Genomic DNA, 17023 nt, shown 5'->3' with positions numbered 1-17023 from the left:
CACTGACCTCTGTAAATGATCACGTTGGCATATATCAGTAGTATGTAACAAAATTTCAGTGCATGTCTGATATATACGTTCAGAACTGGATTGTGTCTTTCATTTGGACATGCATACTTGAACTTTTGTCATAAAACCAAGTTTCAAAACTCTCTTGGACTGTCATTAATTTTGCATTAGTGTGTGTATGACCTGATATTGCTGTAATTTGATTATCTGGGCTTTAGGTAAGCTCATCAGTGAAAACGACAAATGTCATCAGGGGACAGGGCCGCAGTCTATCCTCTCTTTAACAGCTGATGTACATACTCCCTTACAATAATCTGCAATAATCTCATTTCCACCGTGCAGGTTCATTCTACACTGACATTAATGCAATTAGAAAAATGATTATGCAATCTTTAATAAAAGTCATTTATACTTTGTTTGTTATTTGAAGAGATAGTTCACCCAAATCTTTTAAATTATATTTTTTTTTGTGTGAAACACACACACTATAAAGCATTTTTAAAACACATTATGAGGATAATGACCTGTGTGTATACAAACTGTAAAGCTCAAAATAAAAAGTGAAACATAAGCAGACAAAAGGACATTCTGCATTCGACCAATAATCTCAACACTGACACAGATTGTTGTCGCTTGTACATAGCACTGTGGCCTGAAAATGGCATTAAAGATAGAGGCAGCTGAGAAACGATATATAATAATAAATATAATCAAATCCTGCAGTCCACTAATCCCTTTAACCTCGTCAGCTGATCACGCATTTCCCCGAACTCCACGGCAAATCTGCTCAGCTCGTGCTCCTCTGGATGATCTGCTAAGCCTGTGCTGCTGTTAAAACATCTGCTCTGTGATGAACCTCTGGGCAGTCACTGCGCTGACTATACCTTATATCTTAACTATCCGAAACCTTGCATTCTTTTTTTTTAATACAGCAAACAGCGAATATCTTCTGACCTGTAATTACACTCGTCTATTGTTCCTGATTTAAACCGGCAGATAAACCGCCGTGCCAGATGTGCTGAAAGACTTTGCTAAGCCGTTAATGACATCCGGTCTGTCACGGATCTGATTCTATTGAAGTGCAACTGGGAGACAAACATACACATGCAGACTTACACAACATTACATCACAACCAGTGCAGAGCATGGATTCCCAGTAAATCATATAGCTTAGAAGGCTTATTTGCTCTGATGTGATTATTTAAATGTTTATGAACAGGGTATTTATGTATGGGTGTGGTACCAATGGAGTAAGTACAAGACGATTATAGCTTTAATGTTATCATCTGACAAATGTAAATAAATTAATTAAAAAATCTGAAATATTCTGCAGTATTTCTAGGTCACAAAAAAAATATGTATAAGCATATTTAATGTACATTTAATGTAATATAACATGTAATGCAATTTAAAAAAATAATCTTTTAAATTGAAAAATAATGCAAAAAAATGAATAAAAACATTTTCACTATACTCCCAGACTTTTGGAACGCATTCTAAATTTTATTTTTTATCTTTGCTTCATATTTTTATCATGTATTTTTATTTGAGGACTACAGAGGAAATTGCCACAGATCACTTGTTTACAAACAACACTTTATTTTAAAAATCTATTTACTAGCTAGCATGCATATTACTAGCGTATTGGCTTTTTATTACAGTACTTATAAAGCACATATTTAGTACCTTATTCTGCATTATTAATTAACCTTAATTATTAATATACAGAATATTATTATAGAGTTTTGTTGGGGCAAAAGATGACATATTATACATATTCAAAGATTCAAAGATTTCTCATAAATGTTGTGAGAAAAAAAGACAAAGGAACGACAAATGATTTGTTGACTTATGCAATAATTTTTGATATAGAAAGTTTTATTCATAACCTCAAAAAATCAAGTGCAAAGACATTTGTTTTTTGCTTCTTTGCTTTTCTTCTTTTTTGTTTCTTTTCTTTTTTCTTTTGGTACAACTTGACATTTATAGGCATCAAACAAACTTTAGTTGACTTGAGTTTTTTTTTAACATATTAAAGGACTATTATTACAAATATATTCATATATTTTTACCCTTATTAATGGTCCCACTTTATATTAAGGCGCCCTAATACCTGTGTACCTACATAGTAACTAAAGATGTGTATGTAGTATGCAGCCACAGATACACATTAATACACAGTGTCTACAGCTGTAATATTCCTATTACTACACACATGTAACAACCCTCAGAATGGTAGGTGTAAGTAAAACCGTGCGTAACCACACTTTTTTCATTTTTCACTTCACTAAGTACTTGCGTATCAGTAATTGTTGTTACATGTGTGTAATTACAGGAATATTACAGACGTAGATACTGTGTTACATCTGTTACATACAATGTACACATCTAGTTACTGTGTAAGTACACAGGTATTAGGACCACTTAATATAAAGAGGACTCTAAGACTTAACAAAATACAGCATGATTTCAGTCTAAGTTGCTGCATCCCATCGACACCATAAAAGATGCGTCTAAAATAGGTTTTAAGATTACCGATGATGGACATAATGGGTTGCCCTGGCATGTCAGAGCATGTCTGGGGAAATCCCCAAAAATATATTACATAATGCTGTCCTGTTTTATTAATTGTTTATTTTTATTATTTAATCCCACTATATAGGCATTTTTCCCTCTGATGCTACGTAATCTCTCATCACACTCTCCTTCTGTCTTCCAGTTACTGTGTGCATTTAATCCAGTATTTAAGTATTTAAGGCAGGATGTTTTCTGTTCTTTAAATGCTTAACATTTTTATGATATAACAGGTTTTGTGTTCTGCTCAAAGAAATGTGCACTCAGAAATTGTGCTAAATAGTACTAAAAGTGGTTCACTTCCGGTTTGTGATCACAGGGGAATTTTTAGTGCAATATAGCACCTATCTTTTAAAGTGCTATGAGGAACCTCAGATTTTACACGTTATTCTACTCTCATATGTTTGCTATGAATGGGAATCGACTACAATGGACCCTCGTCATTAATACACAAAAGCTTTTAAAAATGTAGGCACATTTATAACACTAAGCTTTATATTATATCACCTTTGCATCAAATTACACACACACACACACACACAAAAAAACTGATTAACGCTAATGCGTTAATGTGTGTCAGATTTGTAAACCCAAGGTCGTGGGTTCCAGTCTGGCAGGGATTGTAGGTGAGGGAGTGAATAACCAGCGCTCTCTCCACCTTCAATAGCATGACAGAGGTGAGACCCTTGAGCAAGGCACTGAACCCCCAACTGCCACATCACTGGCTGCCCACTGCTCCGAGTGTGTGTGTGTGTGTGTGTTTTTCACTTTTCACTTTAATTAGATAGTGAGGTAGTTAAGGTATTGGGTATAATTAGGAATGTAGAATGATAATGCAAAATATGTGCTTCATATGTACTAGTAAACAGCCAACATGCTAGTACTATGCATGCTTATAAGTAGCTAGTTAATAGCGAGAATTGTTCCCTATACTGAGTCCCCTTTGAGCAAATGGGAATGCAAAACATACAGGCCCATTTGTGGTACTCTCCCATTCACTGTGCTCAAAGTTCACCCAACTATGACAAGTTCTGCTGATGGAAATGTTTTTAAATCACTTTAAATCACAGGCCTCTGGAATATATTCTTGCAGTACGGGGCGCTGGTGGGCACAAAGGAGAACCACGTTATCTTCAGGAAATACAGTTTTAGTTTTTAATCCTTTACTCAACTAAACTAAGGGAGAGTTAGATAAACTTTACAATGGCTTCAGGTTCTTTGCATGGCAGTCGTGCTTTAATTTAGCACCTCAACCACCCCAAAGAACAGCTGAGAAACTACATTTTTCATGCGTATGGGAAGTCTTTTGAGTCACAATTTGATAATAGTTTTGTTTCTAAAAAATAAATAATAAAATCTAACTTTTGGACTAACTTTTCATTTGTACAGAATATAGTGACCAAATCTTTTTCCAAGACAAAGAACTGTGTCTGCAACTTAAAAACCAATCCTAAACCTAGTGATATGTGCCACCCAAAAGACTCTCACTTTCTCTACGTAGTCCTCTTCTGCTTTCACCTTTTATACTAACAAACACGATCACTTTAGTCTAAATAACCATTGCAGTAGTTTGTCTTTTATCTTACCTTTACATCCTTTGTTCACTGCTTCACCAAATTGTATAAATGACCAAAAATTAGTTTCATAGTGGGTTTGAGAGCAAATCATCTGTCAAAGATCGTTTAAAATGTTGCAATACAACATTACTTTTGAAATGTCTTATGTAATGTTTTATATATCAGTCCACAAAACTTTCTGATGCCTGGAAAGATTTAAGGCTAATTACACATCATAAATAAACCTGATAAGATCCTTGTCACATTATTATGTATTGTAATATATAAAAAAAATATTTCACTTAAAAAAAAAAACAGTAGGCCCTCGCAGGAAAGGAGAGGGGCATGATTTCTTCCCCCGAGGGAGAAACGTGTGAACCACCGGAAGGTAATTTGTACTGCCGTGAACTGTGATCCTGATTTTCCCCCCCAGAGCACGGCCACGAGGGGGGCCCTGAGTGCACATCCTGTCCAGGGGGACTGGAAACCGTAGCGGCGCACCTGGCAGGCCTACTGCTAACACATACATTTTCATGTGTGCTATATAAACTACAAAGAGGAATCAAATTATACAAACAGGTCATGGTAGTCAATGATGTTTTCTTTTATTTGTTACAGTATTGTAAATTGTACTTCATTCTCCAAAAATTCAGACCACGCCCACCCAAACAGAGGGGCGTGGCCTGTGGCATGTCAGTCAAAGGTGGGAGGGGTTTCAAGGCTCTTACACTCAGTTTAAAAATGAAACCATATCCATCCACTGCTCTCAATGACATCCACACTGCAATCAGTGCAGAACCAAACCAAAAGACCACCGTAACTAAACCAGAAAACCGTTATGCTTTAAGCCGCATGAGTTTAACAAACCTTCTGTTTCCCTTTAATCTCAATTACTCTTTATTCTGACATCAATGATCCTACCTCTTGAGGCGTATACAAGTTCCACCGATATTTCCTGAACAACATGACAAATTTAAACAGAATTAAGAAGTAAATTACTTAGTCATTTATTTATGGTCAAAATACATGTAGTGAAATGTTTCCTCAGACTTTCTGCAGTTCGGGCTTGGGATTCGTTACTCCACTGGCGCACTCAGTAAAAAGCTGATGGTTGCAAAATGAACCAAAAACCATTAAACAGTTATAATACTTAATTATAAAAAGAAATGCCGGTATCACTTAACATAGCTTAAGTGAATCCAAAAGAATTTGGCAGCAAATGATGAGGTTTAAAGTCAGACTGCACAAACCACGGATACACATGCATACTGTGCACATTCGCTTAAACACATTCACACTTATGGTAATGGACATGTCCTGGGTAAGGGATGACAGTTTCCTGTTTGGAAGGGCTTGTTGATGCGGCACGTTGTGATTGGCCATGAGGACTGGAGGAGGTAAAATAAAAAGTAGCCCCTATTTTGTTTCTTCCATTCTTTTGGCGCTCCCTAGTCCTCGCCTGCTTTCATCCCTCGCACAGACCCTTGGCTACGCATCTGAAAAAACAAAACAAAAACAGATTTAATAATAATGCAATTACCATTTAGTTTGTAGTATATAGTATAAAGTTTTTTATAAACAAGTTTTTTTCCAACATTAATCAAAATTGCGTGTAAAGACATTTACAAAGTTACAAAAGATTTCTATTTTTCTAAAAGCTGTTTTTTTATTTTCTATTCATCAAAAAAAAAAAAATTCACAAAAGGTTTGGTAACACTTTACAGTAAAGTCGTATTATTCAGTTTTAATTAATGCATTAACTAACAATGAGCAGTGTGCTTGTCAAAGTATTTATTAATCTTTGCTTAAGCTAATAAAAATAGAAACGTTCTGTCAGTTCATGTCAGTTCAAGTCTATCAAAAAATATTAACATACAGCTTTTAATTTGAATATATTAGTTAACTTTAGATAAAATTTTGATTTAAATTTGAAGTCTAGTTAAAATTAATTAACAATTAGATACAATACAAATGACCTAAATAAACAGCATTTATGGTGAAAACTGCATTTCGATTATCTATTAAAGTTACTGGGGATTTCTTGTTTCTTTTCTTTTTTTGCTTGATTAACATTCTTAGCCTAATGTAAGAATGCATAAATCTGTTACATTGACAAAATATTTTCTTAACTTTATTTTAGACGCAGTAGTAAAATACTTGTCAAGACAGCCATTGTGTCAGCAATATGTTGATTATTTGCTCAGAAAAAGGTGAAAGTGGATGAACCGATCTCAAGTGTGTATCAATTTGGTGTGCTATTTAAACTCAGAAACTGACTTTGGCGTGTGTATGAGATGCAAAGGTTAGGTTTAAAGGTGCTGGGAAGGGGGCATATAATTAGCAAACTAAACAGAAACAGAAATCGTGTCACTGAAATGCACTTTAATGAAACCAGGCGTGCAGTGCCTGGCGTGCGTGCTTCATTTCGAATGTATTTTTGATCACATAAATGAAGCCCTGGTGGGTGAACAAGAAACTTTTCAAAAACATCAAAACCACCCAAGTCTGGCTTTGTCACACAAAACTGGTAATACTGTAATCACAGGCATAAATAATCTGCATTAATCTTCTCAATAATTTATAATGTGTTGCAGTCATTCTGATGATGTGAGAAGAACTGGTTTCTACCTGGTCCAGCTCCCTCTGTGTCTCCTCCTCCATCCTACGAATGTCATCCATAGTGAGGTCCACCCAGCGGTCCAGCCAACAAAAGAGCTGCCGATGGAAATTAGTGAAAAGCCTTTTCTCCTGCTACTCAAACACAGAGATAGATGGGATTGATGTTAGTACAACAGACCTGACAAGAGCTGTCAAATCACCAAAATTATATAACTAATACAGCACCATTTGTTTGTCAGCTTCTAAAACCATTTTCATGGAGAAATCGCTTTAGTTTAGTTTGCAATATTAATCAGTAGCTTATTAATTACCATCTTACTGCTTGTTCATTAGTACTTTGTTCATATTAATGTCTTTGACTATATTTTAGATCCCTCAATTCTACCCCACACCTAAACTACCCCTATTAATAACAATCTATTTTTGCCCAAATTATATATGGTTTAACCGACTAAAGGAGGTTACTCACAGGGTTTAAACCAACACAATCAAATAAAACAAGCTTCAGGGGAAAAAGAGTTTTGAAAGAAAGAAGATATCAGTGGATCTTCTCCTTATATTAAAAACTCCCTGTATGGGAATGATCCATTTAGCAGTAGGTATTTAAAAAATAATAAATTAATTAAAAATCAGGTCCCAACACTAAGGCTAATTTTGTGAAGTTTGTTCATTCTTCACAGTATATAGATTCAACTTTATTTGTCATTTGTAAATACTGAGTTCTGCTGATAATGCCTCTTTTGTGGCAGTGTCTGCTTCCTGGTTTGCTGTCATTCCACACTCCCCAGGCATTCAACAAAACCAGGCAGTAAATTTATGACCTCCTAGCTCCAGCATTTTGTAAAAGTGCTGGGTCATCATTTTTAAGGCATTTCTTGGAATTTGTAAGAAAAAGAAGATTTCTCCGTTGCATGGTCTGATGTATAAATTGAGCTGTTTAGGGATGGATGTTCCTTTTTTTGTGGTTTATGCAGATAATACAAGGTCCCGGGTTCTGACTCAGAAAGTCAAGCAGTACAGTATAAAATAGAAAGTTGAGCCTTTCTGTGCTGGTGCCACATTGAAGTCTCCTGTGCTGATGGATCACCTTATGAATGAAGCTCTCCACGCGTCCCTGGAGACCCCACCAGCGAAAATGAACTGTCACCAGCTTGTACGCTGTCATGTAGGGACAGTTACCATTATGAAGCTCTTTCTGCAAGAGACAGACAGGGGTGGGTGCATGAGGAACAGATGTTGTAGATAATTACTCATTTGGATAGTTCAATACAATTGATGTTAACAGAAACTGTGCATACGAGACTGAATGACAACTTTATCTATGCAAAGCAAGAGAAACGTTGATTGCAATAATCTTCTTTCAGTCATTAAATAAGTTTGCATGAAAACAAAAGTGGATAAAATGGAAAAATGAACTCTAGTACCATGTCAGCCACAACACATATATATATACACAACAGATATAGTTATAGTCAGTGGAAACAGAGAAACTTAAATAACTAACCCATATATATTAAGAATAAAAATGATTTTTAAACATTAACTTTGATAAACAAAAATCAAGAACAATCTTCACCGGTTAATGACAATTTGTAGGATGCTGCCTTAAGGTGCAGCAGTCACATTTTACAGTTGCTCACTTTTAATAGAAATCCACACAATCGAAGGACAAAAGGATTTGGTGTGAAAGTGAGTTTTGTGTGTGCTGCTGCACTAATGACAATAGGCATTAAAATTCACCAAAATGTGACTCCACCTATGGTACCGTGTTTCTTATATAGACAGTATTCATCAAGGCAGCTCACTAAGGGTTAACAAAAGTTCTGCTGTGTTTCGAAATGCATACATGTGAATATGTCGTGTCTGTCTACCTTCCATTCAGGTCCCAGAGGTCCTCTGCCAGTTTTCTCTGAGTGGTAGATAGCAGGGTCCTCTTCTGGTTTATAGTCCTAAAAGAACGAATGAAGAAGAGATGGAGGGATGAGTGAAAGGCAGTGTATGAGGAAGAAAGGAGAAATACAAAAGCATACAAAATACAAAAAAAATAGAGGAATATGTGCTTATGAATTGATCTCAGTCCGTAGAATTTTAATAAACTCAACACGAGGTAGAATAAGAGTAAGACTGTAGAGTGACATTAGCAGGATCTACAGTTTCGCAGAAAGACAGAACTTTTTTTTAAACTCAACTCACCACGTCATCCACCTGAGAGCGATCAGCTATATCGATCGGGACGATCTCAATATCTTCCCACTCTTCAGGGGGAAGACCATGAGGCTGAACGAGAGGAAGAATAAAGCATTAAAATAAAAACAGTTTCAGTGAGATTTACCCTAACTTTGCCTGATTCATACAAACAGGGCTGAAATTAAATCAGACCTCACGTCTATGTTTGCATCAAGAGTGAATACAGCCTGTAAACATAGTGAAAACAGGCTAAATTTGATTGTGAAGTCCATACCACACGAAAGCCTTAACCAAATTACCATGTTATTTAATAAACAAGTCTAATCTTTTAATTAATGCCTGCAATTAGACACTCTGGTTCAAAGTTATTTGGCATCATGTAAAAGTGCTGATGAACCTTGTATCAAAACTCACATTCTCAGTTGTTCCCATGTCTGGTTTATGCCAGGTTTCGATCTTAATGAAAAAATCATCCTTCATGTATTCATTCTGAAAACGAAAAAGCACAAGGAGAGCTTCACAAACTGTCCCTTTTTAATACAGCGTCTGGATCAAAACGGTGAGGCATGCTGACTAAACGCTGATTCGGCAAATATAACCTGTGAGGAGTCTAGAATGATCTTAGAGGGTGATGATTTCAAAAACACACTTACTGTAACGACTGCGGTGTTCCGTAATTGATTCAGTTGTGGGAATGAAGAGAACAAAGATATCAACGATGAAAAAAGGGATCGTTTTTTGTACAGATCAGAAATTTAACAATGCATTAAGGTGGAATTATACACTCTCTCGTTCATATATAATCACTTACTCACACATGCACAAAACAATTAGTGTTTACTAACTAGTGCGACAGTATGGGTAGGCGTTCCAGGCCTTCTCATGAAAAACCAGGGCTCCTTCGGGGGCAAACATTTGAATAAAACCAGGAACCTTGCTGTAAAAGACAACATTAATATTCATGATGTGGTAAGAATTTATTTTAAGGTTACACCTGTTAGTTGCTTATTATTAGCATGCAGTATTAGCCATTTATTAGTGTTAATTAAGCACATATTAATGCCTTATTCTGCATCCCTAATCCTACCCAATACCTGAACTTAACAACTACTAATTAATTTATTATTAATTTATTGTGGGAAAAGTCATAGTTAATGGTTAACAAGTGTTACCTATTCTAAAGTGTTAATGTAAACCAGAGCAGTCAACACGAGGACTGAGTGTCATTATTTATAAGACTCACAAGACCAATAACTCAGAAGATTTTAATCAAAAAATTATTCTAAGGGAGAGTGTTTTGCATCCATATAGACGGGGATGAGATGTCACATTTGCTTTGTTATCATTTTCTGTGTTATTACAATTTATGTTGTAAGAATTTTTAATGATACCATTTCTTTGTTTCATGAAGTTTTTGTTTCATAACTATCTTATTGCTTACATTGTGCAGAAAAGACCATGACTGGGACCACGACTCTGACGTTTTGGCGAAATATCTAAATATTTTTCTAACCAGGCAATGCCCACATGTTTTTTGTTATTGTTTGCTTTGTTTTTAAGCCAAGACAAAGTGTAGAAAGTGTGGAACTTGCCTCAGTATTCCTTTTCCTTAAAAGATTACGATTTTTCTATATTTTTTTAAATATCTCTCGTGCTCTCCAAGGCTGCATTTATTCCATCAAAAACAAAATACGTATTATAATATTTACAACAAATATTTTCTGCAAGATAAAAAAATATATTCCCGTAATGATGAAGCTTGTGACACAGTCTTTCACAGATTCACATTCTAGCAAATAAATAAATAAAAATACTGACCCCAAGTTAACGGCAGAGTATATTTCAAAAGAAGAGTAAATGTCACTGCCAGGTGTTCCTACAACAATTCTGCAATCACAGTCTTATCTTACTGATAAAGTGAAAGCAGCCTTTCCACAAGCTCTCACCTGTGTATGTGGTAGATCTTGTGGGTGTACTGGCCCTTCTCTCCGTCCTTCTCGTAAGGTTCATTTCGGAGGACCTCGATCCCTTCTCCTCCCCCTGTGTTGTTCTTACTGGCCTCTGCAACCGAGTACAGTTGGCCAACCTGGTACTGAGAGGGGGGCGAAGGGGTGTTACATAAATAACTAGTGGCAACTATCTACCAGCTCACAGCACAATGGAAACAAACAATGCGATGCAGACGAGGTGCTGCTGACTCCATCAAAGTGAAGGGAGCTGTCTAAATATTTGCTTAAGCACAAAAACAGATCCCCATTGAGCACTGAAGACACAGCGGCCGGTTACTGTAAAAGCAGTGACTCTTACCTCTTCTACCGAACATGGCAACAGCACCTGGCTGAAAAGAGAAGCAAACAGAGGTTAAAAGCTGTTCTGAAGCATTATTTCTCTCATATCGCGTACACTGCACCGCGCCGCGCCTGTATAACGGGCGTGTCGTTAGCTGGCCCGGCTTTATTTTGCAACAAACCGGCACTTTAACACGCAGCGGGATCTGAACTCAATATATTACTGTTATCAAACACTCGAACTATCACGCGTTGATGAACAGCGGCGTTGGCGTGTACGCGGTCCATTAAACACACTAATGCTGTATCAGGCAGGCTAAGCGGCTAGCGCCCGTCCAAAGCACGGGATTAAAATAACCTATTTATTATGCCATAAGGAAAATCGCAAAACAAATGCGGCAGGCCCGACTGTACAATATATCGCAACTGAATACAGTTCACGTATACGGCAGAAGCCACTCACTATTGCTTGACGAGTACCATCCCGACTCTGGACAGAACGGTACACTCAACAACAGACTGCGGTCGCCGGAAATGAGCCCCGCGCGTCATCAGCCGAGAGGGGCGTGAGGAGGACACGCGCGGGTTAGAGCACAGAGACCATGATGGGAAGGGAATTTCGTGGGAGAGCCGCGGTGCTGTCAGTCTGGTCTAACAGAAAAATAAACAGCGGAGACTGTTTAGTCATTTCTACCCTGCTGGAATAATAAGAGTTTTCCGGTCTTTGTTGGTGTTTAGGATGGTCTGCAAACCCGACAAATGGTGCTTTACATTTTTATGTAACACATAGATTGTAAAGCATTACTTTTAAAAGTAACTTTCCCCAACACTGGAGAGATTACCTTTATGCTATAGCTAAATAGATGTGTCTTTTTCACAATGTTAGTTTGTTTTTATGACATAATAACATGCACTCTCACAATACCATCTTAAAGGGATGAACTTAAACATGTAAATATGTGGTTATGTTCCAGTGAAACTCATACAGGTTTTAAAATAACGTGAGGATGAATGCAGGCATCACTTTTTGTGTAAACTTTCCCTTTGAAATATGTTTCACTACTAACTAAAATGTATGCTTAGTTCAGTTTATTCAGTTTTTTCTTTTAGTTCTTTTAGTAAGTAAGCCTGTAATATTGAAATTAGAGCTAGCTTACAATTACTGTAAAGAGATTTTAGGTATCCAGGTATGGAATTTTTGTTGTCTTAAAAGACAGCCTTTTGTAACATTTGGTTACATCTTTATTAGTTTATTCAGGATGTATATAGCCTTGACAAAACACTTTTCATATGGAATATGGCACAACATTAATGCCTAATCCTGGAATGCACACAGAAAAAGTCATGATGCTGAGCACTTTCTATTTATTTCTTAACGTACATTCAATACATAAAATATCATTAACAGTCCTATACACATATAGCATTTCTTATATCGTAGCAAAACAAATATATCAAACCAAAATACATTTTATATGCAGTCTTTAAAATGTCAATTTAAATGATCAATTGCAGTCTTTGAACAATGTTAAATAATATCTTATCCACAAAGACAAAATGCAACACAATGCACTAGAAATTCAGCAGTAGTGGTCAAATAAACAACAACGTTCAAATAAATCTTAAACAATAAATTATGTAACTGGAATCATAAAGAAAACATAAACAAAATAAATTACACTGCCTATTTCATACCTAATCCACCTCCTCGATAGTGGGCCCCTGAGCACCGGCCCCTGATGCTCCACGTGCCTGAGCTCCACAGCCTCCAGCGGGCATCCCTCCCTGATACAGTTTAGTGATGATCGGGTTGCAGACCTTCTCCAGCTCCTTCAGCTGATGTTCGTACTCCTCTTTATCAGCCAGCTGGTTGTTTTCTAGCCATCTGATGGCCTCGTTACATTTCTCAATAACTTTCTTCTTGTCGTCCTCACCGATCTTTCCTTTCAGGTTCTCATCTTCCACGCTGTTCTTCATGTTGAAGGCGTAAGACTCCAGAGAGTTTTTGGCAGCGATCTTCTCTCTTTGCTGATCATCTTCAGCTTTGTACTTGTCTGCGTCCTGCACCATCCTCTCAATGTCCTCTTTACTCAGTCTGCCCTTGTCGTTGGTGATGGTGATCTTGTTCTCTTTTCCGGTGCTTTTATCCACCGCGGACACATTTAGGATTCCGTTGGCGTCGATGTCAAAGGTCACTTCGATCTGCGGGACTCCACGTGGAGCAGGTGGGATTCCTGTCAGCTCAAATTTACCCAGCAGGTTGTTGTCTTTGGTCATGGCCCTCTCTCCCTCAAAGACTTGGATCAGGACGCCGGGCTGGTTGTCTGAGTAGGTGGTGAAGGTCTGGGTCTGTTTGGTGGGGATGGTGGTGTTGCGTTTGATGAGGGCCGTCATGACTCCTCCTGCTGTCTCGATGCCCAGGGACAGTGGAGCCACGTCCAGCAGCAGCAGGTCCTGGACGTTTCCAGATGTGTCTCCCGTCAGGATGGCGGCTTGAACCGCAGCACCGTAAGCCACTGCCTCGTCTGGGTTGATGCTCTTGTTCAAGTCTCTGCCGTTGAAGAAATCCTGCAGAAGCTTCTGGATCTTTGGGATTCTTGTTGATCCTCCAACCAACACAATGTCATTGATCTGAGACTTGTCCATCTTGGCGTCTCTCAGGGCTTTTTCCACAGGTTCAAGTGTTCCTCTGAAGAGGTCTGAGCACATCTCTTCAAAGCGTGCTCTGGTGATGGACGTGTAGAAGTCGATGCCCTCGTACAGCGAGTCGATCTCGATGCTGGCCTGAGAGCTGGAAGAGAGAGTCCTCTTGGCTCGCTCACATGCTGTCCGCAGCCTCCTCAGGGCCCTCTTGTTCTGACTGATGTCCTTCTTGTGCTTCCTCTTGAATTCTTCAACAAAGTGATTCACCATGCGATTGTCAAAGTCCTCTCCACCCAGATGTGTGTCTCCAGCCGTGGCCTTCACCTCAAAGATGCCATCTTCAATGGTCAGGATGGACACGTCAAAGGTGCCTCCTCCCAGGTCGAAGATCAGGACGTTGCGCTCTGAAGATTTGCCTTTGTCAAGGCCGTAGGCAATGGCTGCAGCCGTGGGCTCGTTGATGATTCTCAGGACATTCAGTCCAGCGATTACTCCAGCGTCTTTAGTCGCTTGCCTCTGGGAGTCATTGAAATAGGCAGGAACTGTGATAACTGCATTTGTCACCTTCTGCCCCAGATAAGCCTCAGCAATCTCCTTCATCTTCACCAGGACCATGGAGGAGATCTCTTCAGGGTAGAATGTCTTGTTGTCTCCTTTGTACTCAACTTGCACCTTAGGCTTTCCTCCATCACTGACAACTTGGAAGGACCAGTGCTTCATGTCGGACTGAACAACTGGGTCGTCAAACTTTCTGCCGATCAGCCTCTTGGCGTCAAACACTGTGTTGTTGGGGTTCATGGCCACCTGGTTTTTAGCTGCATCTCCGATGAGCCTCTCGGTGTCTGTGAAGGCAACGTAGCTGGGTGTTGTTCTGTTTCCCTGGTCATTGGCGATGATCTCCACTTTTCCATGCTGGAACACCCCCACACAGGAGTATGTGGTGCCCAGGTCAATCCCAATAGCAACTCCTTTTGCAGATGACATCTTTTTTACAGGTAGGTAACAGCTAGCTATAAGAAAATAGAAAACATGCAAATATGTATTATTAAATAAAACATTTATACATTATCAAAAAAAATATTATATGAAGTTAGTATATAAAAATATGAAAGAGTAAGGTCTAAGGAAGGTTCTAGGCAGGTTTTCTAATTAATAGGCCTACCTGTAGGCTACATTTAAAACCCTTAGTTATTTTTAAATTGCTGTTTGATGTTAATAGTGTTCACAGCATGGTGGCACAAATGGCAAATACACACTTAATAGTAAACGAATGAATAAAGAATAACTAAACAAGAATGATACAGAAATATGCTTACCTTAAAATGCTGTAGTAACAGAAGTACCGCAACTTCTTCAACAGATTTTATTTTTATGTCCTCAGAAAAAGTCGTAGTCACTGTCTCTCTCCTTGCTGTAATTGTTGGCCCTGTTGAAACACTGATCCTCCCGACCTGCGCTGCTGTTTAAATACAGAGGTCGGTCTCATTCTTTCATATTCTAAACAATTCTCGAAAGCTCGTGCTGAATTGACCAATGAACGGATCAAAACACAGAAAGTTCCGCCCACGGTTACTGTGGGAGCCTATAGGAACCTTCATGCGCTTTCTGGAGCATTCGCTAAGATTCTAGTGAAAACTTTGTTCACTTTTATACTTGGACTGCATGAATATATTATCATCATTAACGTTCAGTCATCGACTTCATCTGTACCTTAAAAATAGATTCTATCGGTTTATGACAATCATTTGTACAACGCTTTTTTAAATAAATAATCGAGCGAAATGTATTATATTTCACGATTGTTGCAGTTTCATTACTGTATTTTTTCCCCAGCATAATTTTCCAGGTATAATTAATTTACGTATCATCCAGAGGCAGAGGCGAGGATCAATATCTGATATTCAATACTGATCAAACGTGATTACATGATGAACAAACTGAGAGCAAACGTTTTCATGAAAGCTGTTTTCCTAGTTTGTCATTTTACTCTCGAGCGTGAACTTGTTTGGTTAAAGCTGTAGTCAATAGAGGGCACTAAAGACACGTAACCGGCAGTCAAAGGTTTCTTTTGTCCCACACACCTGTCTGTTCATGAACGAGTGAAACCGCAAAAGAACATTAACCAATAGAAAATATGATTTCTTGTAATTTCACAATTTCATGAACATGCATAGCCATCTTCATATTAGAGATAGCTGCCTTGTAAATCCTGTAATAGTTTTCTAGGACAATGCAATTGATATAACTACTATTTACACAAAAAAGAGTTTTAAATAGTTCATGGCATCTTCTGCTTTATTTATTAATTATGTCTGAATACAGATAACAACCTCACAATTCAGCTTGTTAAATAAATCTGATGGTTTCTATTCACACGGGCCTGTTTGTGCTTTAAGATCTGTTATGCAGCATTATGCCAGAGTTATATACTTTTTACACAGGATGATTTGTAACCTCTGTGCTCATTTACTCTTGCCCATTCTGGATCTTTCTGGCTGTGGTCAGTGAAAGGCATGCTTACAGCTTATAGATAGCATGTATATTGACAGTGATTATTAGCAGCCAACAACACATTTTCCAAAAAGATCAAAAGTGAATAATATTCATTGATAATAATAATAATAATAATAATAATAATAATAATAATAATAATAATAATAATAATAACAATTGCAAATGAGAAAAAGAATCATACTGGTTTTATTACCAATGTAATAATAATATTTAATAATGCACTTACATTGGTATTCTTCTCATTAGGACCTCAATGAAAAAACATTAATTTGAAATATATATATATAAGAAAATGTTACAAATTGGTCTCATGAAAACTATGGCTTAATAGGTAAACTAATAGTAATAGCTAAGATTATGATCAAAATCTGTCATGAATGAGCTTGCTATAGTAGAAAAACTATTTATATTTAACACTGAATACAAACCACATTAAAGACACAATTTAGATGTCTAAAGACAAAATCCAAGCTCATCATCATAACCTATACCTATTATGGTATTCCATGGGAAAATAGTGTCCTTTTTTCCCTATACTCTGCTGGGAGACTGCGATGTTTACTGTGTGATGAGAAGAAAGTGTTCTTTAAGCCGAGTCGGCGTACTTAAGTCTAATGAATGTTTATTTGTGCT

At 37.6% G+C, this 17023-nt stretch overlaps 2 protein-coding genes across 2 annotated transcripts; both read right to left on the bottom strand.

Moving 5' to 3' along the window:
- Window positions 1-4719: 4719 nt before the first annotated feature.
- Window positions 4720-11836, bottom strand: pitpnbl (phosphatidylinositol transfer protein, beta, like). The gene is made up of 11 exons (XM_043235853.1): window positions 11697-11836; window positions 11253-11283; window positions 10892-11037; window positions 9791-9882; window positions 9599-9606; window positions 9360-9434; window positions 8952-9035; window positions 8630-8707; window positions 7846-7953; window positions 6768-6890; window positions 4720-5635 (listed from the first exon to the last, which is right to left on the bottom strand). Exons 1-11 carry the CDS (start codon window positions 11783-11785, stop codon window positions 5588-5590), a joined length of 882 nt encoding a protein of 293 aa, XP_043091788.1. The 5' UTR covers window positions 11786-11836; the 3' UTR covers window positions 4720-5587.
- Window positions 11837-12581: 745 nt separating this feature from the next.
- Window positions 12582-15343, bottom strand: LOC122341935 (heat shock 70 kDa protein-like). Its single transcript, XM_043235648.1, has 2 exons — window positions 15193-15343; window positions 12582-14886 (listed from the first exon to the last, which is right to left on the bottom strand). Exon 2 carries the CDS (start codon window positions 14858-14860, stop codon window positions 12929-12931), a length of 1932 nt encoding a protein of 643 aa, XP_043091583.1. The 5' UTR covers window positions 14861-14886; window positions 15193-15343; the 3' UTR covers window positions 12582-12928.
- Window positions 15344-17023: the final 1680 nt, after the last annotated feature.

Source organism: Puntigrus tetrazona, chromosome 3, assembly GCF_018831695.1.
Source record: "Puntigrus tetrazona isolate hp1 chromosome 3, ASM1883169v1, whole genome shotgun sequence".
NCBI lineage: Eukaryota > Metazoa > Chordata > Actinopteri > Cypriniformes > Cyprinidae > Puntigrus > Puntigrus tetrazona.
The sequence above is the reverse complement of the archived record's forward strand: the minus strand, read 5'-3'. Positions and strand labels throughout refer to the sequence as shown.

Bases quoted from the DNA above. Each gene is read 5' to 3' on its own strand.
- pitpnbl (XM_043235853.1), bottom strand. From the start codon at position 11,785: ATGACGCGCGGGGCTCATTTCCGGCGACCGCAGTCTGTTGTTGAGTGT. The intron at 11,038-11,252 runs GTAAGAGTCACT...CCCCCCTCTCAG, and splicing joins TGCCATGTTCGGTAGAAGAG to TACCAGGTTGGCCAACTGTA. The intron at 6,891-7,845 runs GTGATCCATCAG...GTGTTTGAGTAG, and splicing joins TGGAGAGCTTCATTCATAAG to CAGGAGAAAAGGCTTTTCAC.
- LOC122341935 (XM_043235648.1), bottom strand. From the start codon at position 14,860: ATGTCATCTGCAAAAGGAGTTGCTATTGGGATTGACCTGGGCACCACA.